Genomic DNA, 27,491 nt, shown 5'->3' with positions numbered 1-27,491 from the left:
TCAACGAGGAGGAACGATGTTGTTATCGATAAGAAAGTGTTTGCTCTGTTTGTTCTGCCCTGGAGCTCTTCGAGCCTTTGATCTTCCTCAATGGCATTCGCATGGAGTTTGTTCGCAGGACTGGGCCCTTTTTCTTCGCGCGGCCCTTAAAGAGGCCACTGCCGCGGTGTCGCTGGCAATATCGCCATCTGCGCCTCAACTCAACTGCGCTCTCCGGCCCACCAGGCATCGTCCTACGCGATTACCAAGAGGAGTCCATTCAGTCGGTGCTGAAATACTTGGGCGAAGGCCATCGACGCCTGGGGATTTCACTAGCAACAGGAGCAGGGAAGACTGTTATTTTCACACAGCTCATCGGCCGAATCCCTCTACGCGATGCGAAAGCGACAAAGACGATGATCATCGTCCACCGACGGGAGCTCGTCGAACAGGCCGCGCGCCACTGCCGCCTCGCATACCCTGACCGCGTCGTGGAAATCGAAATGGGCAATAATGTTGCCACGGGAGGAGGTGATATTATTATTTCGTCCATCCAGACCCTTACGCGGCGGATCGACAAATTTGACCCCAGCGCGTTCAAGCTGGTCCTTGTCGACGAGGCGCATCATATCGTCGCGCCTTCTTACCGCAAGATATTGGACTATTTTGGGCTGAACGAGCCCGCTGCCGACTCGCCCGTGCTGGTTGGGGTTTCGGCGACCTTTTCGCGGTTCGATGGGCTTAAATTGGGTGCTGCTATTGATCATATCGTCTACCACAAGGACTATGTGGACATGATTGAAGACAAGTGGCTGTCAGACGCGATATTCACAACAGTCAAGTCCGGGGCAGACCTGAAACATGTCAAGAAAGATCACTTTGGTGACTTTGCCGTCGGCAGCCTTTCCAACGCGGTAAACACTCCCACGATCAACAACATCACGGTCCGGGCTTGGCTTGCCAATGCCGAAGACCGAAAATCGACCCTGGTCTTTTGTGTTGATGTGACGCATGCGCAGAGGCTTACGGAAACTTTTCGGGAACATGGCGTTGACGCTCGCTATCTCACTGGCACCACACACAAAGATGCCCGCGCAGAGCAGCTGCGGGCTTTCAAAGCGCAGGAATTCCCTGTCTTGTTAAATTGTGCCCTTTTCACCGAGGGCACGGATATTCCCAATATCGACTGTGTCCTCCTGGCGCGACCCACGCGGTCTAGAAACCTGCTGATCCAGATGATCGGGCGAGGCCTGAGATTGTTTCCTGGCAAGAAGAATTGCCACATTATTGACATGGTTGCATCGTTGGAAGCTGGAATTCTGACAGCCCCTACCCTGTTTGGATTGCATCCCGACGAAGTGCTGAAAGAGTCTAGCACAGAAGAACTACGGAAGACCGCCGCCGAGCTCCAAGAGAAGCCGGATGCTGAATCAAACGATACTGCTGAACCAGCGGCCACAGCACTCTCAGAAGAAGACGATACCAAGGTCGTGCACATGACCAGATATGACAGCGTCTTCGACCTTCTGAATGACATCCGCACCGAAAGATACATCCGGATGCTCAGCCCGTACTCCTGGGTCCAAGTCGGCGACCGGAAATACGTGTTGACCGATTCAGCCGGATGGCTAACCATAGAGAAACAAGACGAGCTCTGGGTTGTGCACCATGTCATGAAATTCAAAAATGAGGCAGATGTCCAAGTCTTCACCCGGCCACGAGAGATTGCATCCGGCCCGGACCTGGAAACCGCTGTGCGAGCAGCAGACAGTTTTGCAAAAAGCAAGTTCCAGGAACGCTATATTTCGTTGCGAGAATCCTGGAGGCATGCCTCAGTGACCACTGGGCAGCGCAAATTCCTGAAAAGGCTCGAAGCTCACAACAAACGAATACGCTCTCGGGAACTCACTCGTGGTCAAGCGGCGGATATTATCACGAAGTCGCTTTTCGGTGGGAAAAAGCGATTTGATAAGTTGGAGGTCCAGGGTAGAGCCAACGAGAAGAAGATTGATGATGCGCGCAAGCTGCAGGAAAGGGAAGAGGTTAGGGTTGGGCCGTTGGACCGATGAGTTGGGTAAATGGGGGATAAGCAGTTATCTTCAGCTGTCTTCGGCAACCAAGCGGGTTCCCATATGGATCTGGATCTTTGTGAAACCAGGGATCTAATCAAAAGATTTTCACTTCTCTGGGGAAATATAAATATATATAGAGAACTGACTGTCCCATGCATAGTCTGATCAAGAGACTCCCGTCGACCATAGCGCATCAATTTGACTTCTTCATCATTTTCTCTTCTGATCTGGCTGCCGGTCACAGGATCTACGGCATTTGTGCTTCATATCCTTAAAAGCTAAAGAAGGTTGCTAGAAATAGACTTAGAGGAGGAAGTAGCATTGAAGTGATAAAGGCTCCGTGAACCGCCGTACGAAGGGCTCCTTAAGAGAGCGTACAGAGATACGACAATCCCACGAGTTACAGGTGCAACTACTAAGTAGCGCGCTAGGCTATTCAAACAGAGCCAATTTATGGTAGCTGTTAATAAGGCTAAACTATATTTTTGCTATGCTTATCAACTGTTCGTATGAGCAGTCAGTTTTCTTGGAGAAGCAGATTCTGTGCCCCTTATATATTACATATTGCAGTCAGGAAAGCACTGCAGCTGTCACCACATCCGTGAGACTTTCTTATTGTGAATCCAAGGCCAACCGCACCGCCTGCTTACGACAGAATGGTGGGATCAGCATCAAGGCCAGGCATTCAGCTTACGCGGCCTTCCAAGTTGAGGTTATTGCCATTGAGTAATGCGGGTCTGGGTCTTAGTTGTATTTTCTACAACTGTTGTGTAGTGAGCCCCCGTCCGTGCAATGAGATATGACCAGATGCCGATCTCAAGGCTGTAGTTTCAATTTTCTTGACACTTCGGCATAAGTCGAAGATAAAGCTCATCGCATCGGTTGCTGTTTTGGTCAGATCTGGTGGACCTTTTCGGGAAAATGGTCGATTTAGGGTAGTAGTTCGTCAACATTGAGTTTGCCTTGTATTTCCAGTGTAGAGGACAGGACGCCTAATTACACATGCACGTCGAAGGATAAAAAACCGAAGTTGTGCAGAGCCAGCAAGTCATTATTAGCGATCCTTCCCCAACTAGTTAGAGTTTTTGGCCAACATTAGTCATTTTCGGAGACCCCCTTTTGATCGGGGAAGGCTGCGGGGAGCCGAGGGAACAAAAGAACCCTTGTTCACAGGGAGAATTATTATACATGCTCAAACTTTTTGGCACGGCAGGCCGGATAGCTTGATAATCACACCATCCAGCGAACATACAGCGCGTTAGCAGCTGAGAAGAGGCGGTGGCATTGTTGGAATGTAAACGGCCAGAGGCCGGGATCGGCGTAGATCGACAGAAAGCACTGCAGTAGTTTGCAACTAATGAGTTCTCGAGTTCAGCTGACCCGAAAGTCCGACCTGCGCGCTTTTTCTTGGCTTTCTCTTTGTTTCTTCTCTTCACTTCTCTGTGCAGGCGTGTGCATAGGCTACGAGCGGATCGTTTACATTCCTCACAGATCGGCGCCCTTAAAAGAGCTAGGAGCCGATTCTCGTATTTTCCTCTTGGCAACTCTGTCCCACCTCTCAGAGCGCATTCTGTAGGCAGGTGAAGTCGCTAACCATGGGGGTTTCTGGTGCGTTTCTATCTGACCTTCCACGTTCCCGTTACTTCTACATCACTGCACCCGGTCATCTCTGTGCTATCAGCAATCTCTCTGGATCTGCGATTGACTAAATGTCTCCCCACAGAAGCCAAAGCGGGCGACAATGGAGAGAGCCAGGTCTTCCAGCAGGACCCGGAGCTTCCACAGCTCACTACCACCACCGAGCGCAAGTTGATGGCCAAGATTGACTGGCACATCTTGCCTTGCCTGTGTGTTCTCTATCTACTTGCCTTTTTGGACCGGTGAGAGCGCGAATCAATTCCTTATATTTTGTGCCCTTCAGGCTCTAACTTGGTGTTGTCGCACAGGGTGAATATCAGTAATGCGGCGCTTTTCAACCTCAAAACCGACCTGCATATCGAGACAGGAACGAAGTACAACACGGCCCTCACTATATTTTTTGTGCCATATGTTCTTTTTGAGGTGCCTTCCAATGTTCTGCTCAAGAAGCTGAAGCCTCATGTGTGGTGTATGTTTAGCATTGCCTCAGATTTGGGGGACATCTCACTGACCATCTCTCTACAGTGTCGTTTTGCATGTTCATGTTTGGCCTGGTAATGATCTGCCAAGGACTCGTCTCAAGCTGGGGAGGCCTGATGGCGGCGCGGTTTTTTCTGGGTGTGTTCGAGACGGGCATGTTCCCTGGATGTGAGTATTGTTTTGGACCGTCTCTCAATAGCCCGAAGACTCATTCATGACAGGTTTCTATTTGATGGGAATGTGGTATAAGCGATCCGAGGCCCAGAAGCGCTTCAGTTTCTTTTTCAGCTCTACCACCCTGGCCGGTGCCTTTGGTGGACTCTTGGCTTACGGCTTTGGCCAGATGGGCGGAGATCGAGGATATAGCGGTTGGAGATGGGTGTTCATCATAGAGGGTGTGATCACTTGCGTTGTTTCCTTCGCCTGGTTCTTCCTCCTCCCTGATTTCCCCGAGGATGTCAAATGGATGAACGAAGAAGAGCGGGAATTCATTCGCGCGAAACTGGCCAAGGATGTGGGCAAATCTGCACATCATATCCCAATAGGCTGGCGTGAAGCATTGGCTGTCTTTAAGGACTGTGAGTGGACCACTACGGTATACTCGTCGCGTCATACTAATTGCCCTTATAGACAAGATCTTCGTTGGAGGATTCATGTACTTCGGCCTCATTGTCCCGGCCTATGGATATGCGTATTTTGCGCCTCAAATTATCGAGGGCTATGGATACAGTGGTATGTATAGATTGCTCTTCAACATGATCAGCTGAGCTAACCTCCCTCCCCTCTCTAGCCGTCAAGACCCAGCTTTACTCCATTCCACCCTGGGCGGTGGCATTCGGCTTTTCGCTGATGATCGCGTTTTCCTCTGACCGGCTGAAACACCGCTTTGCATTCACCCTATTCCCAATTGCAGTCGCAATCGTCGGGTTTGCAATGTTGCTGAACATCCATGGGGTTAGTAATACACACGCTGAGTACGCCGCCCTTTTCTTGGTGACGAGCGGCTGCTACAGCGCAATGCCCGTCATTGTGTGCTGGTTCGCCATGAATCTGGGTGGCCACCACCGGCGCAGCGTCGGAACGGCTTGGCAGATTGGATTTGGCAACATCGGGGGTATCATTGCTGCCTACTCCTTTCAGACCCAGGATGCTCCACAATACCGCCCAGGCTTTATTATCTGCATCTCCTTCATCTGTCTTTCTGCTGCATCGTGCGTTGTCTACTTTGCGGCTCTGCGTTTTGAGAACCGAAAGAGGGACAGGGCGGCAGTTGATCCGGCGACTGTGGATGAGGAGGAGGAGGAGTTTTTGGGCGACATGGCGCCCACTTACCGGTACCAGTACTAATTGGACTGTAGATGCCTTGTCAAGAACTTGGCTTACTTCCCATTTTCCCTGGAGTACTTGAAGTTCAAGTAATGATTTATGGACCTTGCGATATGGGGGGGGTGCGGGCCTTATCCCCGAGATGGCAAAGCGCGAATAATGCTTTTTTTCACTATCTAGTGATATGTGATAGGCATTGTGATGTTGTGAATTGTTGGACAAGTACAAATGCATTTTATTTGCTATGGCTCCCTCCCAATAATGAACATCCAGTGTCTCGTAGTGATGGGGGTTTGTTGAACCACGTGATACTAAATTCACGTGATTCATTTCCTCATATGGACTAGCGTCAACCAAGCGAGCCCTCGGCTGAGTAAGCTCCCTGACGCACAAAGCGGCGCCATTTGCCGCTTCTCTTCATCTTTCCTTCAACCATCCTCCTCATCCTCGCAGAAGTGTGTGCAACCCCCTTTCCCCCCCCCGGTCATTCTTATAACAATCCACTAACTTGCATCTATCTAGAACCATCTACGAAGATGAGAGCCAAGTGGAGAAAGAAGCGCGTTCGTCGTCTCAAGCGCAAGCGCAGAAAGATGCGCGCCAGATCGTAAGTCTCTTGTTTTATGTCACTAAACAAAGAAGCACTTGTGCTAATAGCTCTCTCTAGCAAATAAACTACTCGCCCCCTCCATCTCAGCTCCTCCTATCGAGGCTCATGTTTGAATGCTGAACACGACAATTGATGTTCCGATGTTACGACCGTTCGTTCTTCGTGTCACGTCTCTCTTTTCTTGAGTAGCCTGCCCAGATGGTGTTTCTGTTCGTCCAAAGAAGCTGCAGCTCGTCCGATGGGATCCGACCGTTCAAACGTTTCTCCCTATCTTCCCAACTCTCGTGGATTCATTCAACGTCGGTCGTCTGATTGCTGGGCATGGTGTTTATGCACATTGTTTACTCGGAGGGGATCCTGTGTTTAGTGAAGGGTTGGAAGGGTCTGTTTATGGCCTTTATGAGCACGGCAGTGAGGATGCTGGTCAATCTTATGCTCGCATGCTTGGTCCTTTCTGAGGGCCGGTAGAGCCATGGGGAGGTTTTTGAGGGTTTATGAAAAAAATTACTGGAAAGCTCGGCGGTCTTAGGTTTCAGATAGCTATGCTTGTCGGTGAATCGATGACTTCAAGAGTGTTTTTTGACCTGTCTCCTACCTATAGAGCACTCCCTGTTAATTACGTAGTGCATTTGTAGCCCTGGTTGTGCGCTGGGAATTTACCGCCTTCTGGATTGGTAACCGGTATTTTTTTCTGCCGACGCTCAAATTTCTCCAACGGGTGATCCAAGTAGTCTCTCTAACTTAACGGTCGTGGTTTCTCGCCATCATGCCGTCCAATAAGACAGAGAAGAAACGAAAGCGCGACTCCGATCGCCATGAGCGCCCGAGCAAAAAGCCCGCTCGGGATCTACAAGCTCTTCCTCCGCTGGCAGCCAGCGTCGTGGACGACAGCAGCGAATTGGCGCCAGTAATCAGTGAGTTCAGCGCTTTCCTTCAAGAACTTGTTTTGTTAACACTCCATATTAGCATCCACTCCCGGCCTTCAAACCTCAGAGACGCTCCGTTACACCCCGTACAGCAAAACTCGTGACCATGTCTCGAAATCGGCAACACCCGGCCGAAACCCAGGCATCGTGTCCTCTGAATTGCTTTTGCAATCGTCCGATCATGCAAAAATGGACTTTGTCGGTCGTGAGGGCAACGAGGACGCTGCGGACTCGCAGATAAAACACTACATCGCCGTCGTGGATCCAGAGCGCAAGACATGGCAAGTCGTGGAGGCGCGGAGGATGAAAGTGCGAGGCGCAGTTCGGAGCAAGAAGGCGAGCCAAGAGGAGGCAGAGTCAGAGGACGAAGCAATGGTACGGTTTTCTTTGGTTCTGCTAGGAAAAGTTTGTGCTAACATTTATATACAGTTCTCGATGCGCGCGCAGCGCACCGCGTTGACCAACACCTTCGGCACAAAGCAGGCAAAGAAATCCGCCCAGTCGTTTGCAGAGAATGCTCAGCTGTCGAACGCACCAGATGGTGTCGTCTCGCAAGCCGGCGCGGCACTTCTCTCCTCGCTGCCAGCTGATGCGACCACTGGTGCGGTGAAAGCCCATAACCTGCAGGCTGAGGTGCAAGCTGCCAAGCCTCTGCCCACACCAGATCTCTCTGCTGCTCACCCGTCTGATGTCTATCCACTTGAGACACTTGTTCCAAATGGCCACTCTACGCTGCGCCAGCTTACCCAGGTGGAAGAATGGCAGGAGCAGGCTGAGCAGGGTCGCGCTATCAGCACAGTCTCACGATTTGTCTCCAACCGTATCGGTCCAGTTATCCAGTCCGGTAATATCACCCAACTGCAAGTCCTGCGCCTCATCCAGCTCCTGGTTGAATTCGGTCGGTGCCTGAAGAGCGGAGGCCGTGATTCCAAGGGCTCCGCTGCCCCAGGCAGTAAGCGGCTGCCACCTCGCGAGGACCTCCGCCGGATTCTCTCGAGCACTACCGGCGCAGCCAAGGGTGGCAAGCAGTCTACAGACACTGCTCCACATGACCTGCTCCCAGACTCAGTAATCGACGCCGTTCGCCGCCGTTTTGCGCCTACCGGTGGCGTGGTCTCCAAGCACGACCTTACTCTGCTGCACACTACTATTTGTGCTCTCTCACTGCATATCCCTCCACAGCCTGCCAAGGATGGTGGCTCCAGCTCCCTCGGTGGGAATTCTCCCAATGAGCTTGCTACCGATCCCGCTGATCTGCGGGATGACCTGCGCCTCGACTCGAACACTGTCTACCAGTATTTCCGCGAGCTAGGCTGCCGCATTGACCGGCCACGCGAGTCGGAGTTCAGCAAGTGGAATATCAAGGGTGGTAAGGCCGAGGCTCATGCGCGTCGTGTGGCTCGTCTGCGTGTGCCTGTGGAGTTTCCCAAAGTTAGCCGTGGCGGGCGGAAGTAGTTGCACTTTCTTTTTCTGGGCATAAGATGACACAAATTGTTTGAGATTCTGTGGGGCGAATCTACGTTCTCTTTTGTGTCTTTCATCTGGCGTTGTTGGTCTTATCCCTTCTTCTATTGTCTCTGATACTGCCAAATATCTAAAAGAACTTACTATTCATCTTTCCTTCCCTGCTCGGACCCAGTGACCTTATTATACCCTTGATTATTGGTCTCGTTTGATTGGTGGCGTTGAATATGCACTAATTATATCAGCCGCACCGCAACTTTGCAGCAACCTCCCTGAGGGTGTTACGCACACTCATTCTTTTGGCCTACTCGACTACACTTAGACTATCTACATTTCTAGCAAATCTCAAAGTTCATTTTCACGTATTCCAACAAATGCAGAGCAACGAACCCCCCTCCCACGAAGGCAGCAGGAGGCCGAGGCCACGCTCCCACCGATGTCATTCTCGCCATGCAAGACCCATACATGACACAGATAATCGATGGAGTCAAAAACTACGGATTCAGAAAATATCGTATCAGCGCCTCCGTGCAAAGAATCTGGTTCTATCGGACCGCTCCACACTCTAGCATCACGCACATCTGCGAGATCCTCCCAGCCGCAACACGGAACCCTGGAGACGCACTACTGCCAGAGGACGGGCTGGGAAATGTCGAGTTTAATAATCGAGACCCGGAATGGGATGGATACGATTTCGCTTATAAGATCGTTAGTGTTTATGAGCTCTGTGTGCCGGTTTCGTTGCAGGATATGAAGGGGCGGTACGGGTTTAAGGCCGCGCCGAGGGGGCTTGTTTATCTTCCTGAGTCTATCGGGGGGAGCGTCGATTGGAAGATGCAGAAATTGGTAAGAACCCCTATTATAATTTGGGGACTGTGCATATTAATTGAACTTCAACTTACATGGGATGCAAGCAGATACTTGATCGGAGAAGCTAAACAACAAGAGCTCGGTGTCAATATATCTAGAATCAGATCTATATCCATCGCAAAAGCAATGGCGAAGCATTTTCAAATCAATGTCCATGGAGCAAGCGATTATGACAGAGCCGAGCCCTATCTCACTCTTTCTAATTCTACTTCTTTGGCGCGTTGACATTACCAGGGCCATACCAGTCATCAAAACCCTATAATAATTCGGGATCAGCAAGGGAGGGCCATTAATAGATGAAAGAACAGAACTCACCAGGTCATGTCCCCATAGCGGCGTGTTGACTCGCTGCTGTTTACCAGCCGCTGCCATTCCTTCCAAGACGTCCATATCTTCCTTGGACAGGGAGATAACCTTAAGGTTGTCCTCAATTCGGCTAAAAGTCACCGACTTGGGTAGCACAATGCAGCCTCGGTTGACCTGGTAAGAGATCAAGATGGTCGCCGGGGTCACATTGTATTTCTTCGCAATGCCGGCAATCTCGGTGTCGCTCAGCAGTGGTGAGCCTATCAGATTGTCAGATCTATGTTCCTCCAGAGTAGTCTTATGGGCTTAGCGACGTACTTGTTGATCCGAGGGGGCAATACGCTTCCAGGAGAATGTTTCTCTTTTCGCACCACTCCTTCAACGCATGTTGCGGGCAGTACGGGTGCAGTTCAACCTGTGATCCAAAATTAATTACTAACGTACTTGAGCAAAATCGGATCGAAAACCTTACCTGATTCACGACAGGAACGACTTCCCACGTCTTTTCCAGATTCTCCAAGTAGGGGATACTGAAGTTAGACACCCCAATTGACTTGACCTTACCGGATCGGTAAACCTGCTCCATCTGTTTCCAAGTCTCCCGCTGATCCCAAGAAGCATCTACAGAACGAGTGCCGTCAGGGTTGGTAGGGAACAACTGTGAGGTCTCATTGGCAACGAGGCGACTGATATGCGAAACAGATTAGCGAAAAGCTTCGAGGAACAAGGCTATGGACGAAAACGAACACTGGCCAGTGAATTAGGTAGAGGTCCAAATAGTCCGTTTGGAGATCCTTCAAGGTCTGCGCAAGGCCCTCGGCGACATTAGATTGGTGGGTATTCCACCTGCAGACATGAAATTAGTACGCGAGAAGTGCTTCATCACTTTTTTTAACTGACGCACACTTTGCTGGTGATGAAAATCTCCTTTCGCGGAATACCAGACGCTTTAATCGCGTCGCCAACTTCCTTCTCTAATCGAATGGGAACCTTAGCATAGATTAATGCGCATGAGCGGAGGAACAACTCACCATTCTGATAGATCAAGGCACAGTCCAGGTGTCGATATCCGGATTTCAGTGCATGGCAGACAGCGTTGCCGACTTCGCCTGGCTTTGCTTGCCACGTACCTGCAGCCTCTTTAGCAGCTGGTCGAGTCCTATCAAAAGAAGGCCATACGCACCCAGTCCAACGGCGGGAATTGAGGCGCCGGTGTTGAGCTTAAAATGAGACGGAACAGACATTTTTCTAGTTGCAGCACGTAAACCTCTTTGTGTGAATGAAGCAAGCGACATTGAGCTGAAGCTGAAGGAGAGGAGAGGGAGACCCCTCAGATTATCAATTGCGACTACTCAAAATCTCGCAGCAAGTCCGGTGGAGACCCCGATCTCAGTCGCCGATGTCGAGCCAAGAAGCGTACATACAATGAAGTGGAGAGCCGGTGTTTAGTAAGATAGCCGGCAAATCGACCGAGCCTAAGGATATTGCCACTCCGCGAACAGTGTGGAGAAATCTGGTGGAGACTCCGAGCGTATGATGAATGTCTCCTTGGAGCCTGCCATTAGGATCATCTAATACATAAACCAACTCTAGGGTTCAAATATTTTATTTGGTGCGCAGTTGCATTTATTTGATTCAACTTGACAGACTTTCGTCTATCATTAGTTTGTTTCTTTGGATAGGTTCATCAGAACATGGCGGAATTGGAGAGAGATGCCCCATGACATAGACTCCAATCTTTCGCTAAATGTGGACAAAAGCTTTGCCTCAGACAAATCCGCCAAATTCCCAAGTCCCTGAAAAGAAGCCTGGCCTCCATGCTGGATCCACTCGTGAACATCGTCGAAGTCAGACCCTACAACGGTTGATGGCAGATGTCAGGTGCTATGTCCATGGAGAGTTATACTGCAGACGCAAGACTTACATGTCACGACCGTTCGCTTCGGACCAGAAGACGAGATGTTTAGTCCACTGCCAAATTTGATAATCGCCCATAACGCGAGCGCGGCGTAGAACGTCCATATAGCCTCACATGGATTTCTAGAGAATTGGTAAGTATTTGAATTGCACTAGCCTTGTTTTTTTGGAATCAAAAACTTACTCAAATGTGAACCGGATTAGAAGTGCATTTAATTGCCCAGCGTGAACAAGAATAGACCTTGCACCGACCACATCATCAGAGATTCTTGAGCAAAGCCACGCACGCGCATGGAGCTGACTCTCCTCGGTCCCGGACTTTCCTGCGGCGATCTTTACTTTATCCAAAAACCCAGACCAAGTAAATTGCAGGTGCCCTAGATGAGACAGGGCCGAAACACTGACAAGAAGGGCGGTGGGTGTGTAGGACAGGAAATGAAAACACACTGACAGCTGATCAAGTATTTCCTGCGGATTGCTGTGAAAGGTCAACAACACGGTGTTCTTGAGGATCTGCAGGGATGAAAGAAGTCTTGGCTTACTGTTTCAAGTTTGTAGAAAATTGTAGTCGGTAGAACGAGCCGTTTTCTGGGGACCGAGCTGGACAGATTGGGTCCAGGGCAGAGGCATCAGAGCAAAACCTAAGATCGATAATCAGCAGCGAGCACGGAATTAATCAAGCTTAGCCCACCTGTAGAGAGTATGTGCAATGATAGAAAGCCCAAATGGGTTCAATGGCTGTGGCAGCTTGCCAACGGACAGCAGGCGCTCAAGCACATGGCGGAAGTTCAGGGCGTCACTGTGGGACTGGGCAAAATCGTGATGCCCACGGGGAGGGCGAGATTCCCACATCTCCTCATCGCAGGGCAATGACATGTCAATATCGCCAATTGAGAAATGTGGCGAAATATTCAACAACGCGTATATTTGCATGTCATAGAGCTGAAATGGGCAGACTTTAGTAAATGGTTTCTGTTAGCGGCTTCATGCACATACATAAATACCCCATCCCAATCGACAGCGTTCTTCATCCTTTGCATATGCTCGCTCCACCTCTTCAGGTGATGTCGAGGCTGGGTGCCGTTCGAGCTCTTTGACAAATGAAAAACCAGGACGAAGAAGGTGCATCCGCCTGGCGGCCGTCACCAATCCACCACGACTAATCTCGGAGTGTTGATAGAGCATCCGAGAGCCACAGAAAAGCCCAAAGACGGATTGAAGCAGCCAGGCCTGGACGATCGATGTATCAAACATGGCACGCCGGTCACTTTCCCTGAGGTAGGCAATTGCTCTCCTGCATAACTCATTGAGAGCCACAGCGACTCCAGTCAGACCGTTTTTAGAGTACGTTGCTCCGATGGCTGCCATTGACAGTAATAAAACCGGACTGGCTTCGGTTGATTGGAAAGTTGAGCGGCGAACGATAGGCAGCGTTTCGTGGAAATGTCGAAAGTAGAGGTTGATGCAGATAGACAACGTGCGAGCCGATGGAAAAGCTGCCACGTCGACTGGTGACCAATGAGGTTGGTGGGCCGTATTTATGAGCGACAGAATTGCTTCCCGTGTGGAATTATCCATATGGTCAAGGTATGCTGCATGCAAGCTCGGCTGCGGAATCGAGGAGACATTGAGTGGGGGTATATTAAGTCTGCCGTCGTCTCTGCTCGGTCTGTAGACATGTGGCTGGATTTTGATACATGAGCACGGTGATTTCATCCACAAATACAGATAGATGTCTTACCCAGGGGCTATCGGCTGGCTGTGCATCCCGTATCAACTGCATTGTCGCCGCATCCTGCACTGTTTGCGCCTCTGGATGCGCAGTTAAGTGGGTCGCAGTCGCGAAATGAGGCCAACATGCCGGAGGAGTGTCAGGAGAAGCCCCGTTAAGGTTTCTCATTAGATCAATATCCTCATCACCGAGGTTCCATCCCAGATAACTTTCAAAAGGCTCAGTCGAGAGATCATAAAGTGGACCAAATGAGAATTGTTCAAAGTCATCTATCACTCGGTGAGTGTGGAGAAAGTCGACGGCGGCAGAAGAACATACCGGAATGTTGTGATGGAGCATTTTCAGCAAGGTCATCCCCCAAGGCCGAGTAGGCTGGTAACAATGAGGATTGGGAAATATTGATATTTGCACCTGAAGTCTGCCTGTCACGGAGCAACGGACTACCTTCAGGATTCCCTGAAGCCGTGGGCAAGCTTGAGCCAGTGCCCGTTGCGGTAGATGACACTAGCATGCTACTAAATTGTGTTCGAGGGGTGGATGGCATGCCATCTCTTGTTCGATAAGAACACGATCGACCAGAGTGTAGACATCTTCGACAAGGTGTACCCGGCTGTCCGTCACAACGAAGTTTGGAACTGACACATGGAACGCTAATAAATGGTGAGATAAATGATGAGTAGGCAATATATAGACAGTTAACTCTTACCATGACACTTTACGGGGTTTCTTGATCGAGCCAGAAGCCTCTCCATGGAGAGCAGCATGCCTTGTCATCACATCTCTGACATTCACAATCCGTCAGGTCAGTCAGCGCCGGAAAGGAGGGTATCTCATACCGTCGACCAAAGCGCTTTTGGCAAAATGGACATTCATATCGAGCATCGCCGGTATCTAGTTTCTCAGGATATTAGCATTGGGGAAATGAATTTTAGCTCGGCTGATGCTCACGACTTCTCTCATGGCGCTGAAGATGCTCTGACTTTCCGAAGGATCGCCGGCAATCAGACCAACTGCAAGTAAAAGCACGCTTCATAATTTCAATACTCTGAGCTTGTCTCGCCGCCTTTGTGATGACGGTTGAAGTTACTGCCCAGGAGGTTGAGTTGCGGAGTCTCCACATTCATCCGGCAAAATTCCGCGAATTGGGACTCAGCGGAACAATTGACCTCTTTAAAAATTACCAAGCATGAGTTGCTAACTAGGAGAATAGGTGACACAAGGTCGTTCGAATACACTGAATTTGCTACCACATCTTCAATTGCTACTTTAGAAAACATAGACGAAGAAGACCTGTCCAAACTAGTTATTTGTTCTCTCTGCAAGAGCCACTAGTTAACTATTCCACCGTTTCCGAAGAACTAGAGCTTCCCTGGTTGGTGGGTTGCGTGTTCACCCCCATTCTCCCATCTTTAGTGTTCTCATAAGGATATTTCTTCGTCAGGATCATGAGAAGTAGTGCCGTGACGATGCAGAGAAACATAAGAATAGTGGAGACCGCAAACCCGGGCGCGTATTCCGGCGCCGAGCTTGCAGGCCAGATGTATGCTCCGTATACTGATGATAGATTGGCGAAGGCACTTGCAAAAATGTCAGTATCGTACTGAAACAATGAAGGTGGTTGTGGCGGGACGTACTTCACAAAACCAATAGCTACTGCCCGCTTCTCGGCTGGTCGGTAGATCGTGTTGGATAGGTAGCTGAGTGTCAACGGGCTGCAGCACCAAATACCAGCAGCGCCTGGAAAATATTAGTTAATTGTCATAAAATATCCTTGCCACAAGGAAACAAACCAAATGCTAGGAATGTGTAGCGAGCCTTGGCATTATCAACCGTAGCCACGATGATCAGGGAGACTGTGGACATGCCGGCCATGGCCATGATGTGCTTTGGTCGTTCATTGAAGTAATCCGAGGAGAAGCCACAAATGAGGACGATCACCAAGGCAACCATATCTAACGTAGTAAGTCAGAGGATAATCCAAGCCAGAACGTCCCAGTAGCTTAGTTCTTACAGATCGGAATGGTCATCTGCAGTATCGGATATCATCGCATCAGCATAGATCAAAAAGCAGGATTCCAAAAGCACGTACATATTGCACATTTTGGCCAGTATAATTCAAAGCGGCCATCAAGGTCGGCACAAAGTACGTGATGGTACCAGCACATGTGCAAAACGTTTGCGCCCAGAAGAACAGCCAGGTTCTCCAATCGCGCAGCGCCGACGTAAAGCTCTTCCAGTGAGAGATATCTCCAGCACGGCTCGAGTTGTCATCCTGTTCTAGACGTCGAACGGCATATTCTCGCTCTTCTGGCGAGAGCCACTTGGTCGTAGCAGGGAAGTCGGGTAGCACGAATCTCCAGTCAGGGTCAGCACGAAGTTTGTGAGAGAGAGTTTGGCCACTTACATGGCAATAATGGCGCATCCAATTGTAATTACACCCTCAACTGATGTGATCTGTGTTAGCACCATGAAATGACTAGTTAGGAATGTAGCGGCAAATCATACTGAGAAACAACCATTTCCAGGCGGGATACGGTGCACGATTTTGCATCTTCTCCAAGATCAAGCCCGCTAGAAAAGAAAACATATTAGCCAGCATTATTAACCAGTCTCTTAAACGTGTACTTACCAATAAGGCCACCAACGGCACCCGACACGAGCGACGCACAATAGAAGATAGAAAATCTCCTAGCCAACTCGGCTTTCTTGTACCAGTTGCTCATGAACAGCAGAACGCCGGGCTAGTAATAACCGGTCAGTGCTACCACTTTTTTTTCATGTGTGCGTCTTGATAACGCACAAAATATCCAGCTTCAATCAACCCCAGCGCGAACCGAAGACCGATAAGACCGCGCTTTGAATTAACGCCCACATAGCCGATTCTATAACATGTCAGCAGGTATTCGAGATCGCTTATCTAGGAAAACGGACACCATGCAACCCCAAACAATCTAAATCCCCCAGGTATTGTTAGCGCAGAGACTCGAGGCACCATAAGGAAGCGAACGAACCATAAGGGCGGGGAGATAGAGGCTCGGGCGAGTTCTGCTGAGAATCATGTTGCTCGGCACCTCAAGTAGGAGGTATCCGATGAAGAAGATCGAGACGGCTAAAGAGTAATCGGACGAGGTGAGGCCCAGATCTGCGGCCATGCCGGCTTCTTTGGCGTTGCCGATACTGTTTTTGATCCCATGAGTCAATCTTGTTCGCATCGTCCCCCGAATGCAAGAACTGCTTACTTGTTTCGGTCCAGGTCTTTGTTCATGATTCCTTGTCAATTGACTTCCCGAATGTCAGGACCCGACGAATAACTCACAATTTAGAATGTACTAGCAGTGAATAATTATCAGCCATGTCACCAAGGTGAGCGAACAAAGCAACCACAGGCAAAGAAACTAACCATGATGAACAGCGGTGGAATCAGCCGAACGTCCACTTTCCACAATATCCTAAAGAACAGCTCATTAGCTGCGTTCCATTTGTTTGGATAATTCCATCCATAGCAAGGAGTCGGTCAGCACCGCACCTTCTCTCCAACTCCTTGTTCTCCACAAAAGGAGTCGCATAGTACGACCCGGCCTCTTCGAGGTGCATCGATGTGTCTTTGTCCATGGTCATTCAAGAGACGGAATAGTCTGCGTAAGTACGTTGGGTCCCCCGGACCATTGTCAGTGTGGGGGTGAATATATAACTGAGCTGGATTTTTGGCTTTCACTGCGGAGGTGGAGAGTCCGAGTGGAGAGTCCGATGGTGTGGGGGATGGGAGGCGAAACTAAGCATCCCTCGGTAACTGGATGGCGAAGAAGCTTTTGGGAAAACCTAAACTTGGGACTACTGGGATCTCTCTCGCGCATGGCACTTGGTTCTTGGATAAAAACTTGAAGGCCTAGGCAGTATGATACTTTGTCTCGAGCCTACGTGAGCCTACATCCCAATAACAGGGTCTACGTTTGGAGAAAGAAGAAGTCCAGAGAACCAATATCATCCGTTCACAAGTCAGTCCGACAGTCCGCCAAAATCCCACAGAGACCACCTAGAGTAGCGTAGAGTAAGAACATCTGACAGCACATCCAACTCGCCCCAAGACAAGCAAGAAAGGCCACAGATCAAACACAATCAACAGCACACACACATACACGGTGAATACATTTCCAAGCTGAGGGTGACTAAAACCAGCCAGCCCTGGCCATAAACAAAAATTGTGGGATAGGGACATGAAATGTCAAGACAAGAGACATGAGATGGGATGAGATGAGACGAAATGAATCATTTCATACATATAAGGTCCGGAAAATCATTTGCATTTGCATTCGCATTGCAAGAAAGAGGCGGGTGCATATGACCAAAAGCCATGTCCGCGCCATGAGTTGTTAATAATATATTTGAAAAGATTGGACAGACGGCGAGATACAACAAGCCCAGAGGTGGGGGAAGTAAAAACCTCCCAGTCAGCCGAAGACAAGACGTCTATGCGGCTACTCCGACAGCAGGAGTAGAAGCAATGGCCGGGCTGGCACTAGCTCCGAGAGGAGTGCCAGACTTCAGCTTCGGAGCGAGCTGGGCCATCTCGACGCTGAACTCGCGCGCAACGGCTGCCTCGAGAGGTTCGTTCGGCTCCAGACCAAGCTGTTCATCCTCCCACATGGGCCGATTGGCATCCTCGGCGCCCTCGACGCCGACGCCAACGAATCCGCCCAGCTCCTCCCAGTCGCTGGCGCGCTTGATGCCAAGATCGTTCCAGACGGCTTGCACGGCCTGGACCAGGTGGTCACGTAGCGGCTTGACGTGGCCGGGGGTCGGGGTAATGCGTAGGCGCTCCTCACCTCGAGGAACCGTCGGGTAATTGATCGCCTGCACGTAGATGCCATGCTCATCCAGCAGTTTGTCCGAGGCGCGCTTGGCCAGCTCGGCATCGCCCACCAGCAGCGGGACGATGTGCGACGGATTAGGAATAACTGGAATATCCAGATCTTTCAGAGCCGTCTTGACTGCACGCGTGTGCAGCTGCTGCAGAACCCGATCGCGCGGGTGGGCCGCCTGATATTGAATCGCCGTGTCGGCGCCAGCCATGGTGGCAGGCGGCAGCGAAGTCGTGAAAATAAATCCTGGTGCCAGCGATCGGATGGTGTCCACCATGGCAGCGGAGCCGGCAATATACCCGCCGACACAGCCGTAGGCTTTGCCCAATGTGCCAGTGATGATATCAATACGATCCTGAACCGTGCCCTTGGTGCTCTGCGGCGCGGCAGAGTCCTGCGAAGCATAGACGTCATAATCAAGATGCTCGGCTACTCCGGCCCCGTGCGGACCGTACATGCCAACCGCGTGCACTTCATCCAAGAAGGTAATGGCACCATACTTGTCGGCGAGATCGCAGATCTTCTCAATGGGTGCAATAGATCCGCACATGCTGTACACAGACTCAAAGGCAATAATCTTAGGCTGGTTCGACGGCAGAGAAGCCAGCTTAGCCTCCAGGTCTTCCATGTCGTTATGTTTGAAGACCATCTTTTTGGCGCCGGAGTGACGAATGCCCTGGATCATCGAGGCGTGATTCAGACTATCCGATAAGATCACACAGTCGGGCATCTTGCTGCCCAGTGTAGCCAGTGTGGCATCGTTAGCCACGAAGCACGAGCTAAACACCAGCGCAGCCTCCTTTCCATGTAGTTTCGCCAGAGTATCCTCCAGCGCCACAGCATGCTTGTTATGGCCAGAGATGTTGCGCGTGCCACCAGCGCCGGCTCCGTAGGTGTCAAGCGTCTGGTGCATCGACTTCAACACCTCCGGATTGCGGCCCATGCCGAGATAATCATTCGAGCACCAGACCGTCACGCGCTCCTCGGCGGAGGCTGTGTGGGCCCGAGGAAATTCCTTGGCGAGACGGTTGATGTTGTTGAAGTAGCGGTAGGACTTGTCCTTGTGCTTCTTCTCCAATTCACCGTTGTAGAATGCATTGTAATCGAAGCGAGGATTGATCGGCGCACGAGGAGCTGGACCGCGGACCGCGGCTCCGGTGGCAGCGGGAGTCGGGCGGATCGTGTTGGCCGGGTTAGGATGAACTAGAGATTGGTTAGAGTGATTGCAAGCACCCAGATCAGGGAATTATCTACCTCGCTCGTTCTTCTCGTAGGTTCCAGGAGCCAGGCTGGCCGGGTGACCACCAGTCGTGTGCAGCGCCCTCTTCCCAGCGGGACAGAAAGGCTTGATGCCACCGACTCCGGCCGCGTACGAGGTGAAGCGCTTGGTGCCACCCATGCGGGAACTCTGCACGGCGAGCGCCTTGCTCATCACCGGGCAGCGGCGAGCCAGGACCTGGAGGTTGGACATAGTCCCACCACCGGGACTGGTGTTCGGGCGAGTGGCCGTGGCGAGAGTGCGGAGCGCGGTGGGCGAAGTCCGCTTCAGGAAGGGGCACATCGCACGAGACTGCTGAAGAAGCGACTCCATGACTGGAGTGGAATTGAAGTGAGGACTGCGAAACAACAACGATAATAATGGAGGGAAAGAAGATAAACCAGATCGAGACTGAAATTGGGGGGGAAATCGGAAGGGTGCTGACTCAGAGAGTTCGGGCTGACATTTCCTCGCTTGTGATTGGTGAACGGGTCCGCTGTGCCGACGAAGTGCTGACTAGGCAGCGGGGAGATGCTTAGGTGATATGGCCGGGTCTAGAGGTATAGAGGATTTCGCTCATGTAGGATATTCTAGGAGCAAGTGGGAGAGGTAGAATGATAACAAAGCATGTCTATGACAGTCTGGCCGGCCAGGAGGAGCATATTCTCCCCCTAACGAACAACAGGCAGCTAGCCTACGCCCACAACGGGCCCATCACGTCCCGGACCGTGGTGATCTTCTTCCCAGGCCTCTTCGGCGTCGGTAGTGTATCGAGAGTATCGGAATCATGCCGCTCGCTCGCAGCCCATGTGATCGCGCTGACGCTTCCCGGAATGGGAGATACCAGCACCCGCGACAAGTCAGTGCCCTATCACATCTTGCTGGCCAAAGACATAAACACTCTGCTGGCCTACCTATACCCAACAGATGCATTTGACACCCTGTATCTGTCGGGCGGGTCTTACGGAACGGTGCCAGCACAGATGCTGTACGGAGCGCCATATGAGCTGTTTCCAGCGGGCCGCAAAGTGGCAGGTTGTCTCTTGCTTTCTGGCTTCTCGCCTCTAAAATACCATCAGGACTACGCGAGATCACTGAGTTGGCAGAACTGGTTCTCCTTCGGCCCACCTACGCAGCTGATCCCATTCCATGGCATACAGTAGCTCTTTAGGGGAATCGTGGGTTCAAAGATGAACACTGTTGACGGGGCGAAAGAGTTCCTGCAACAACAAGTTTTCCGCAAAATAAATGACGAGGAAAAGTCGAAGTTTCATCAATGGCTTGAAATACACGGGCTGAGCGAGGATGCCTTTGTCGAACAAATGGCCAGTGACACTATTCGGTGTAACCAAAATTGGGATGGGTTCATGGAAGTATCAGATGTCATCCATTCAGACTGGGGGTTTGAGCCCAAGGAGCTGGATGATGAGCATGCATCGAAACCTATGCTTGTGGTCGGGTCAAGCAGCGATCAGATAGGTGGGAGTGCTAACGATTGGATGGTGGATAACTATAGGTCTGCTAAGTTGAGATTGTTGCCGGGGGGTCATATCTCGTCACTCTACTATGTGGATGAGCTATGGAAAGAGATGATTGACAGTGAGTACACGAGAATAAGACTTTCTCAATTGAAACTAACTTCCAAGTAGTGACCCTGTAGCACCAGAGCAGATCTATATCTACATGTAAGTCCTTAGGTATATCTCGAAGTCAAAGAATCACGGCGGAGACCAAATCACAAACACGGCCGGTGACACAGATCCATAGCAGGAGTACAATATTAATGCAGGTACATCTCAACGAAGTCCCTTATTCCATTGTCCAGTAAAAGCCCGATTTTATTGTGCCTTGCCCAGAAGCAGCAAGGATGGAAGAACAACAATAAGAAACAAAAACTCCCCAAGACCGCCACCGGATAACACAACGACCAGAAAGTGGTTTCAAATCTATCGCCGAACACACATCTTTTTCTTGGGCGCATGCACATCGCATCAACCCCCTCAATCATCAACCCGATGAACCGAAACCATGCCCCTTTCATATGAATCTTCTTGGCAATCAAATAATCAAGACTGTATGGTAATACACAGCAGTACAGATGTTCTGCCTGTGAGAAAAAAGAGAAAGAGAATAGAAACAAAGGACAAGTAATATAGAAAGGTGCCAGGCGCAAATAAAAAAAAAAAACAAAACGCCGCCATCCATCTGCAAAGTAATCGAAATACGAAAAGGGTTCATTCGACTCAACCGAGTCCGCCATCGCCGTCGATGAGGCGTAGACGTTCGTTCATCGTCTTGGCACGCTTGGATGTCCCCTTCCCCTTGCCGGGGCCACGGCCACGCTTCCCGCCAGGAACGGACGACGGGGTGTCGATGCCATCGGCTGCAGACAGGGGAGTGGCGGCTCCCGACGGTTTCGCGCTTTGATCGTCAAAGTTGCCCTCACCTGTAGAAGCAAGTCAATCAGTATTTGACACACTCCCAAAAAGATCCATATGCAAGCTTACCTTCGTGATACATGTCGTCCAGCGTAAGGTCCCGCTTCCGTTTCTGGGCGGCCTTCTTTCCACCCTTAGCTCCAGCAATCTCGCCCCGTTCGAGCGCCTCCTTCTCCTTCTGCTCGAGGAGCTCGGCCTCGTCATCATCCGCGAGCCACATGGCAATATCCTTAGTGCGGTTCTCGCGATTCCGGGTGTTAAAGTCAACACCACCGGCGGCACCACCACTAATGACAACGCGTTGTACCTCTTCCTTCTGCAGAGCACGTTTGCGAATCCGCTCTTCGATGGTACCTCGAGTGATGAGACGGTATACCGTAACCTGCCGGGTCTGACCGAGACGGTGAGCACGGTCCATGGCCTGGGAGTCGATTGTCGGGTTCCAGTCGGAGTCGTAGAAGATGACCGTGTCGGCCGCAGTCAAATTGATACCAAGACCACCGGCACGCGTGGACAATAAGAACACAAAGATTTCTGGTTGTGACTGGAAGTCCGCCACGGTGTCGCGACGGTCCTCCAGCTTCGTGCTGCCGTCGAGGCGGCAATACTTGTAGTTCCGATAGGTTAGGTACTCTTCCATCAAATCGATCATGCGTGTCATCTGGAAGTAGAGTAGGACACGATGCCCGCCAGCCTTGAGCTCTCGCAGCAGTTCGTCCAATTTGGCCAGTTTGCCCGAGTCTGTCACAAATCGTCGCATGGAAGGTACTTCGATATGTGTGTAACGTGCCTTCAACGAGAGTGGCGGAGGAAGCATGGGTGGCAGCGAGTAGGGCACGGGATCGAGCTTGTTGGCGAGAATCAACTCTTCGGCTTGTCTACCAGGACTGCCAAAGAGCGCTTCCTGAATAGGTGCGTTGAAGAGGGTGTTGGCAGTTTCCCGCAGTGAATCTTGATTCCTGCAGGAGATGGTGATCGGGGGGGCCGAGGCGGCTGGAGAAGCACATGGTTCGAGCAAGTGAAGGCCTTGTCGTTCAAAAGACGATTGCGACACAGTCATCAGGTCCCGCATTCGGCCCTCTCTGGCAAGTTCTTGAACGGCCTGGCGATCGTTCCGATCGACGATGTTCAGCATCGAGTGAGGTGCGACAGTCTTTTCATCGCTTTCATAGACCGCATTCAGGCGCGAAAGGCGGTTGGGAAGGCCACGCCGGCGGGTCGCACGCTCAAAGACGCCCAGGCGGGCCATCTCGCTGGCTTCCCCGGCGGAGGTGTCAACGAACCGCAGGAACGAAAACGCACCATTATTCCGAGCACTTTGTTGGATGTTCTCCGGCGTCCAGATGTTCATCAAGTGAGAAAGGTATTTGCCCCGGAAACCAGCGGAGGCGTTGTCCGGGCCAGGAACATCTAGGCGCCCATCGGAGCTGCATAAAAGTCGTGGCAGATCGTACTCAATGAGACTTCTGGTTGAGTAACGTACATCAACAAAGTAGCCTTCACGGAGGAACGAGGCGGTTTCCGCAAAGTAACCGACTGAGTAGGGGGACTTGGTCTCCGCACGTTCGAACAGATCGGGATGGTTGCAAACCTTGCGGAATTGCATGACCAGGTTCATCAACGTCGTGCTGTCGGTATCGTCCCCGACGGCTGCCTTCTCGATGAGGTCGATGATGCTGACGCGGTTCCGCAAGTTCGCGTAAAGAGCACGTTGGCGGTAAGTCAGATCGCAGAAAACATCCTTCTCCACCTTGTCACCGAGTTCTTGCTGAACGTGTTTCTTGACACGACGCAGCATAAAGGGCTTCAGAATCATATGAAGACGGCGCAATTGATCTTCATTGAGCTTGGTGTTACTCTGAGCGTGGGACTCAATATCCTTGGAAAACCATTCACTGAACTCGTCGTGGGAATCAAACAGGGTCGGCATGATAAAATGCAGCAACGCCCATAGTTCCTGCATGTTGTTTTGGATGGGTGTACCGGTCAACAGAAGACGGTTACGGCAATGGAACTGCAACAGATTCTTCCACCGAGAACTCTGAGAAGACTTGATAGCCTGGGCCTCATCGAGAATCATGTACTGCCATTTGACCTTCTGGAAGTACTGCGCGTCGAGAACGACAAGTTGATAAGAGGTGACCAGGACGTGGAATTCGGACTCGCGGTTATAGGTGATGTGCTTGCGATCCCAGAACTTGCGAAGAATCTTGCGATCCTTGGCATTGCCCCAATACGGCAAGACTTTGATGTTCGGAACGAACCTGGTGATTTCTTGTTGCCAGTTATGCAGAGTGGAAGCGGGTGCAATGACCAAGAACGGACCCCAGATGTTGTGAAACTCGGCCAGATAGGCCATGACGGAGATAGACTGGATGGTCTTACCTAGACCCATCTCATCTGCCAGGATACCGTTGATGCCTTGCTCGTACAAGTTGACAAGCCAGTTGAGACCCTTCAGCTGGTATTCCTTTAACTTCGCGTTCAGCATGCTGGGCTGTGAGATCTCGATGTCACCCAGACTGGTTGGGTTCTGGAAGTTCATCTCCCCATCATCGAAAGCAGCCATTTGATCCTTGCCTTGGTCCTGGTTGAAAGCACGAGCACGGTCCTGTGCTTGCTGCACAGCGTTCTGTGCGTTGGCCATAGCCGCCTGCTGCAAGACCGAGTCATCTTCGGCATCAAAGTCCAAGTCTTCAAAGTTGGTGACCTTGGCATTGGGATTTGCCACACTATCGGGAAGATCGATCTGGTGTGCGTGCGGCTTGCCCGGTTGGACCGTCTCGTTGGTGCCGGCGGTGGCTGCGTCTCCAGACATTTCTGCCTCGGCAGTCTTGACCTTTCGACCAATAAAGTGAGAGTACAGCTCAGTCTGGGAGATGAGGAAGTTGAGCTTGCGTTTCTGTCGGTTTGCTTCACGCTCTGCCTCGGCTTTCTTGGCCGACTCCAGTTCTTGCTTCTCTGCCAAGCGGCGCAGGTCACGCTCCTCACGTTCGTTACGCTTCCAGAAAGACATCATCTCACGCATGGTCCGCTTAGCACGAGCCTGAGTGTCCTTGGTGCTCTTGTTGGTGCGCTCCTGCCACTTCCGGGACTGCTTGCTGGCCAGCTGAGCCGTCTTGCGTAAATTCTCTTGACGAGTCGTATGAGATATAGTCTTGATGCGATACACCTTGGGGATGTCCTTGCGGGCAATATCGCGCCAGATTTGCTCGTATACCTGATTGTAGCTCTTGCTGTCATACTCCAGCGGCGACATTGGCCTGTCAAGCCTCCCGCGGCCTCTTCGTGATTCTTGCGGTTCCTCGTCGTAGTAGTAGTAATCATCGTCCATGCCCCACCAGGCAGCCTCTGCAGCGTCCTTCTCCGCTTGCTTCTGCTCCTTGGACTTCTTCGGGCGCGTGACGGGACCCGCGCGTCCGCCGGTCTTGCGGCGCGATGGAGAGCGACCACCAATCTGGAATTGGGTAGTCATGCCGCCCTCAAGATTCGGAGCCAATGGCGTGACTTCCCCAAGCTCATCCTGGGCATTGCCTCCCTCCAGAGCACGTTTGGTTGACCGGATCTTCTTCTGGGCACGTTCGGCTTCACGTAAGTACTTGGCCTTCTCCGTGGAGTCTTGGGCCTTGTTTGCCTTGCGTTCGGCCTCCAATTTCTTCTGCATCTCCACACGCACCGTGTTCTCCCGACGACGCTTTCGTTGCATGTCCTTCTTCCGCTCCTTCTCGTCCTGAATCTCCTTCTGCTGCACCTCGGCCATGACGGACGATTCATTGAGGCTACGGAAACGTTCTGATCCCAAGATTGCCTGTCTCTCAAAGGATCGACCCAGCTCAATCAGGAAATTGTTGCGGCGACGCTGGTGATTAGTTAGTAACCGTTCATTCGAGAGGGGGGGGGGGGAAATAAATGACAAACCTTGCGGCGAATGTGCTCCGCACGGTTGCTATCCAGGGTCCGTTTTTGGCCCTTTTCCTGGTAACGTTCACGCTCCGCGTCAAATCCAGCGCCTTCCACGTCACTTTTATCGGCATGATCAATCTCATGCATAGCCCGGTTAACCTGCTCCAAATCCACACCCGGCGGGAAGGGCTTTCGCTGGGGCAGGCTGTTGGATGGGGCATCTCCCCGAATAGGGTCGCGTCCCGCAAAGCCGTTGGGGGCCAACGGCGTTTCCATGCGACGATCCAAATCATGAGGTTGACGATAATCCAACTTGGGGAATATAGCTCCACGAGCGTCGTGGTGCTGCGGATGGTGATCGTAGGCTGAAGCTGAATGCGGCGCAGGCGCGGCGGAAGGAGCCGAAGGGGGAGAGGGCTTTTTCGAGGACTGTTCATCCGTCGGTCCAGAAAGGATGCTGGCGAAGGACATCGGGTCGGCGGCGCGCGCTGGCTTCTAAACGAGGAGGGAAATTGTTAGAAGGGGATTTTTTTGCAGTTGAATTTGTCACACGTACTGTCTTTTGCGGAGATGAGGGTGGTGGCTCCCGCACCATAGAGGATGCATATCCGGTACCATTGCCTCTCATGCGATATGGCGATTCCGATTCCCGCGTGGGGGACTGCGAGTGTGCATCCAAGCGATTCGGCGGATGGCCATGAGGCGTAGGAGGACCGTAAGGTGATGCTCCGTTGCCAGGAAGCACGGACCCCGAAAAGGGCCTCGGAAGCGGCAGCTGAGGCGTGCCGCTGGTCGAATGGCTCTGGTATTGGGATGAAGAGGGCTCCGGATGGGCAGGATGAGGCGGCGCACTTCCATTCAAGGGCGTAGGCAGCGAACCGGGCATCGGCGGAGACGCGTGCGAAAAGCGAGGGCTCCGCGCGATGGACGAGGGTCCGTAACCAGGAGGCGTCTGGGGCGGGTGCTGCGGATATTGTTGTTGCTGCTGCTGCTGCGACGGCGGCTGTTGCTGCTCATTGTTCGGATAGTACGGGTTGTTCTTGCCTGGCGAGCTGTATGCCGGGAAGCGCTGCTGTTGGCTCGGCGACGACTGAGGGTTGTATGGCGGAGCACCCGTCATGGTGACTGCGTCTCCGAAGCCGGACGTGCGCAGCGGAGACAAGTCACTCGTGGCGGGGGATGGGAGAGGAGGTAATCAAACACCGTGGGTGGCACCCATGGACTGGTGTCAAGGGGGGCGAGCGAAGATCTAGCGTGGACGCGACGTCAGTGGGATAGGTTTGCAAGGATGAGAGAATGGAGGTGGGCGTGGAGGAAGATAGGAGAAGAAGGAAGAAGGAGCAGACGGGATAAAAATACCGGATGGAGGGATGGGTTCGTTTGGTGGTGGGAAGTTGCAGGAGAGCAGCGCGGCGTGGAAGAGAATGCGCGGCTGTCGACGATCGAGCGAGCGACGGAGGGAGGGAGGAGGGTGCCGGGGATGACGGTATTAGGGGGATGGTCAGGGACCTCGATGGTGGATGATGAAAAGATGCGAGGATGAAGAAAGGAATGAGTGGCCGGGGACGAGGGAAGGGCCGGTGGGAAGGAAAGGGGAGTTTTTGGGTCGAGGCGTTTTGCGTTCGTCGAACGTGTCTGAGCTGAGAGTGTATGGGAGAGCACCCACCCGTTCACGCTGACCAGAACAGGTGTATGCGCGATGGAGGATTCTGG

General features: G+C 51.7%; 12 protein-coding genes across 12 annotated transcripts; 6 read left to right on the top strand and 6 right to left on the bottom strand.

Moving 5' to 3' along the window:
- Nucleotides 1–101: 101 nt before the first annotated feature.
- N7510_003426 (DEAD/DEAH box helicase) lies at nt 102–2,048 on the top strand (the record flags this gene model as incomplete). The annotated part of the gene is made up of 1 exon (XM_056975353.1): nt 102–2,048. One exon carries the CDS (start codon nt 102–104, stop codon nt 2,046–2,048), a length of 1,947 nt encoding a protein of 648 aa, XP_056835309.1.
- A 493-nt stretch (nt 2,049–2,541) lies between these two features.
- N7510_003425 (uncharacterized protein) lies at nt 2,542–2,781 on the top strand (the record flags this gene model as incomplete). Its single annotated transcript, XM_056975352.1, has 1 exon — nt 2,542–2,781. One exon carries the CDS (start codon nt 2,542–2,544, stop codon nt 2,779–2,781), a length of 240 nt encoding a protein of 79 aa, XP_056835308.1.
- An 865-nt stretch (nt 2,782–3,646) lies between these two features.
- On the top strand, nt 3,647–5,516 carry N7510_003424 (putative MFS transporter; the record flags this gene model as incomplete). Its single annotated transcript, XM_056975351.1, has 7 exons — nt 3,647–3,659; nt 3,775–3,931; nt 3,998–4,158; nt 4,215–4,337; nt 4,391–4,747; nt 4,800–4,901; nt 4,960–5,516. The coding sequence occupies 7 exons, from the start codon at nt 3,647–3,649 to the stop codon at nt 5,514–5,516; spliced, it is 1,470 nt and encodes a 489-aa protein (XP_056835307.1).
- Nucleotides 5,517–6,871: 1,355 nt separating this feature from the next.
- Nucleotides 6,872–8,486, top strand: N7510_003423 (DNA-directed RNA polymerase I subunit RPA49; the record flags this gene model as incomplete). Its single annotated transcript, XM_056975350.1, has 3 exons — nt 6,872–7,019; nt 7,072–7,406; nt 7,461–8,486. The coding sequence occupies 3 exons, from the start codon at nt 6,872–6,874 to the stop codon at nt 8,484–8,486; spliced, it is 1,509 nt and encodes a 502-aa protein (XP_056835306.1).
- Nucleotides 8,487–9,570: 1,084 nt separating this feature from the next.
- N7510_003422 (putative glycerol dehydrogenase (GCY1)) lies at nt 9,571–10,915 on the bottom strand (the record flags this gene model as incomplete). The annotated part of the gene is made up of 8 exons (XM_056975349.1): nt 9,571–9,621; nt 9,681–9,931; nt 9,990–10,086; nt 10,144–10,357; nt 10,419–10,517; nt 10,576–10,645; nt 10,703–10,801; nt 10,855–10,915. 8 exons carry the CDS (start codon nt 10,913–10,915, stop codon nt 9,571–9,573), a joined length of 942 nt encoding a protein of 313 aa, XP_056835305.1.
- Nucleotides 10,916–11,332: 417 nt separating this feature from the next.
- Nucleotides 11,333–12,956, bottom strand: N7510_003421 (uncharacterized protein; the record flags this gene model as incomplete). Its single annotated transcript, XM_056975348.1, has 6 exons — nt 11,333–11,526; nt 11,596–11,711; nt 11,773–12,066; nt 12,131–12,229; nt 12,280–12,530; nt 12,585–12,956. The coding sequence occupies 6 exons, from the start codon at nt 12,954–12,956 to the stop codon at nt 11,333–11,335; spliced, it is 1,326 nt and encodes a 441-aa protein (XP_056835304.1).
- A 274-nt stretch (nt 12,957–13,230) lies between these two features.
- On the bottom strand, nt 13,231–13,659 carry N7510_003420 (uncharacterized protein; the record flags this gene model as incomplete). The annotated part of the gene is made up of 1 exon (XM_056975347.1): nt 13,231–13,659. The coding sequence occupies one exon, from the start codon at nt 13,657–13,659 to the stop codon at nt 13,231–13,233; it is 429 nt and encodes a 142-aa protein (XP_056835303.1).
- A 997-nt stretch (nt 13,660–14,656) lies between these two features.
- Nucleotides 14,657–16,585, bottom strand: N7510_003419 (major facilitator superfamily domain-containing protein; the record flags this gene model as incomplete). The annotated part of the gene is made up of 12 exons (XM_056975346.1): nt 14,657–14,897; nt 14,955–15,057; nt 15,111–15,272; nt 15,332–15,347; nt 15,410–15,674; nt 15,725–15,764; nt 15,826–15,891; nt 15,950–16,061; nt 16,121–16,202; nt 16,252–16,271; nt 16,332–16,497; nt 16,560–16,585. The coding sequence occupies 12 exons, from the start codon at nt 16,583–16,585 to the stop codon at nt 14,657–14,659; spliced, it is 1,299 nt and encodes a 432-aa protein (XP_056835302.1).
- A 1,202-nt stretch (nt 16,586–17,787) lies between these two features.
- On the bottom strand, nt 17,788–19,770 carry hemA (5-aminolevulinic acid synthase HemA; the record flags this gene model as incomplete). Its single annotated transcript, XM_056975345.1, has 2 exons — nt 17,788–19,382; nt 19,434–19,770. The coding sequence occupies 2 exons, from the start codon at nt 19,768–19,770 to the stop codon at nt 17,788–17,790; spliced, it is 1,932 nt and encodes a 643-aa protein (XP_056835301.1).
- A 281-nt stretch (nt 19,771–20,051) lies between these two features.
- N7510_003417 (alpha/beta fold hydrolase) lies at nt 20,052–20,600 on the top strand (the record flags this gene model as incomplete). The annotated part of the gene is made up of 1 exon (XM_056975344.1): nt 20,052–20,600. The coding sequence occupies one exon, from the start codon at nt 20,052–20,054 to the stop codon at nt 20,598–20,600; it is 549 nt and encodes a 182-aa protein (XP_056835300.1).
- Nucleotides 20,601–20,627: 27 nt separating this feature from the next.
- Nucleotides 20,628–21,097, top strand: N7510_003416 (uncharacterized protein; the record flags this gene model as incomplete). The annotated part of the gene is made up of 2 exons (XM_056975343.1): nt 20,628–21,036; nt 21,087–21,097. The coding sequence occupies 2 exons, from the start codon at nt 20,628–20,630 to the stop codon at nt 21,095–21,097; spliced, it is 420 nt and encodes a 139-aa protein (XP_056835299.1).
- A 583-nt stretch (nt 21,098–21,680) lies between these two features.
- Nucleotides 21,681–26,898, bottom strand: ino80 (chromatin-remodeling ATPase INO80; the record flags this gene model as incomplete). The annotated part of the gene is made up of 4 exons (XM_056975342.1): nt 21,681–21,883; nt 21,945–25,734; nt 25,794–26,273; nt 26,335–26,898. 4 exons carry the CDS (start codon nt 26,896–26,898, stop codon nt 21,681–21,683), a joined length of 5,037 nt encoding a protein of 1,678 aa, XP_056835298.1.
- Between the last annotated feature and the right edge of the window lie 593 nt (nt 26,899–27,491).

The sequence above is a fragment of the Penicillium lagena genome (genome assembly GCF_028827675.1).
Source record: "Penicillium lagena strain IBT 129212 chromosome Unknown utg000002l_segment0_segment0, whole genome shotgun sequence".
Classification (NCBI taxonomy): Eukaryota; Fungi; Ascomycota; class Eurotiomycetes; order Eurotiales; family Aspergillaceae; genus Penicillium; species Penicillium lagena.
Note: the sequence above shows the minus strand (reverse complement) of the source record. Positions and strands in the feature narration are given on the sequence as shown.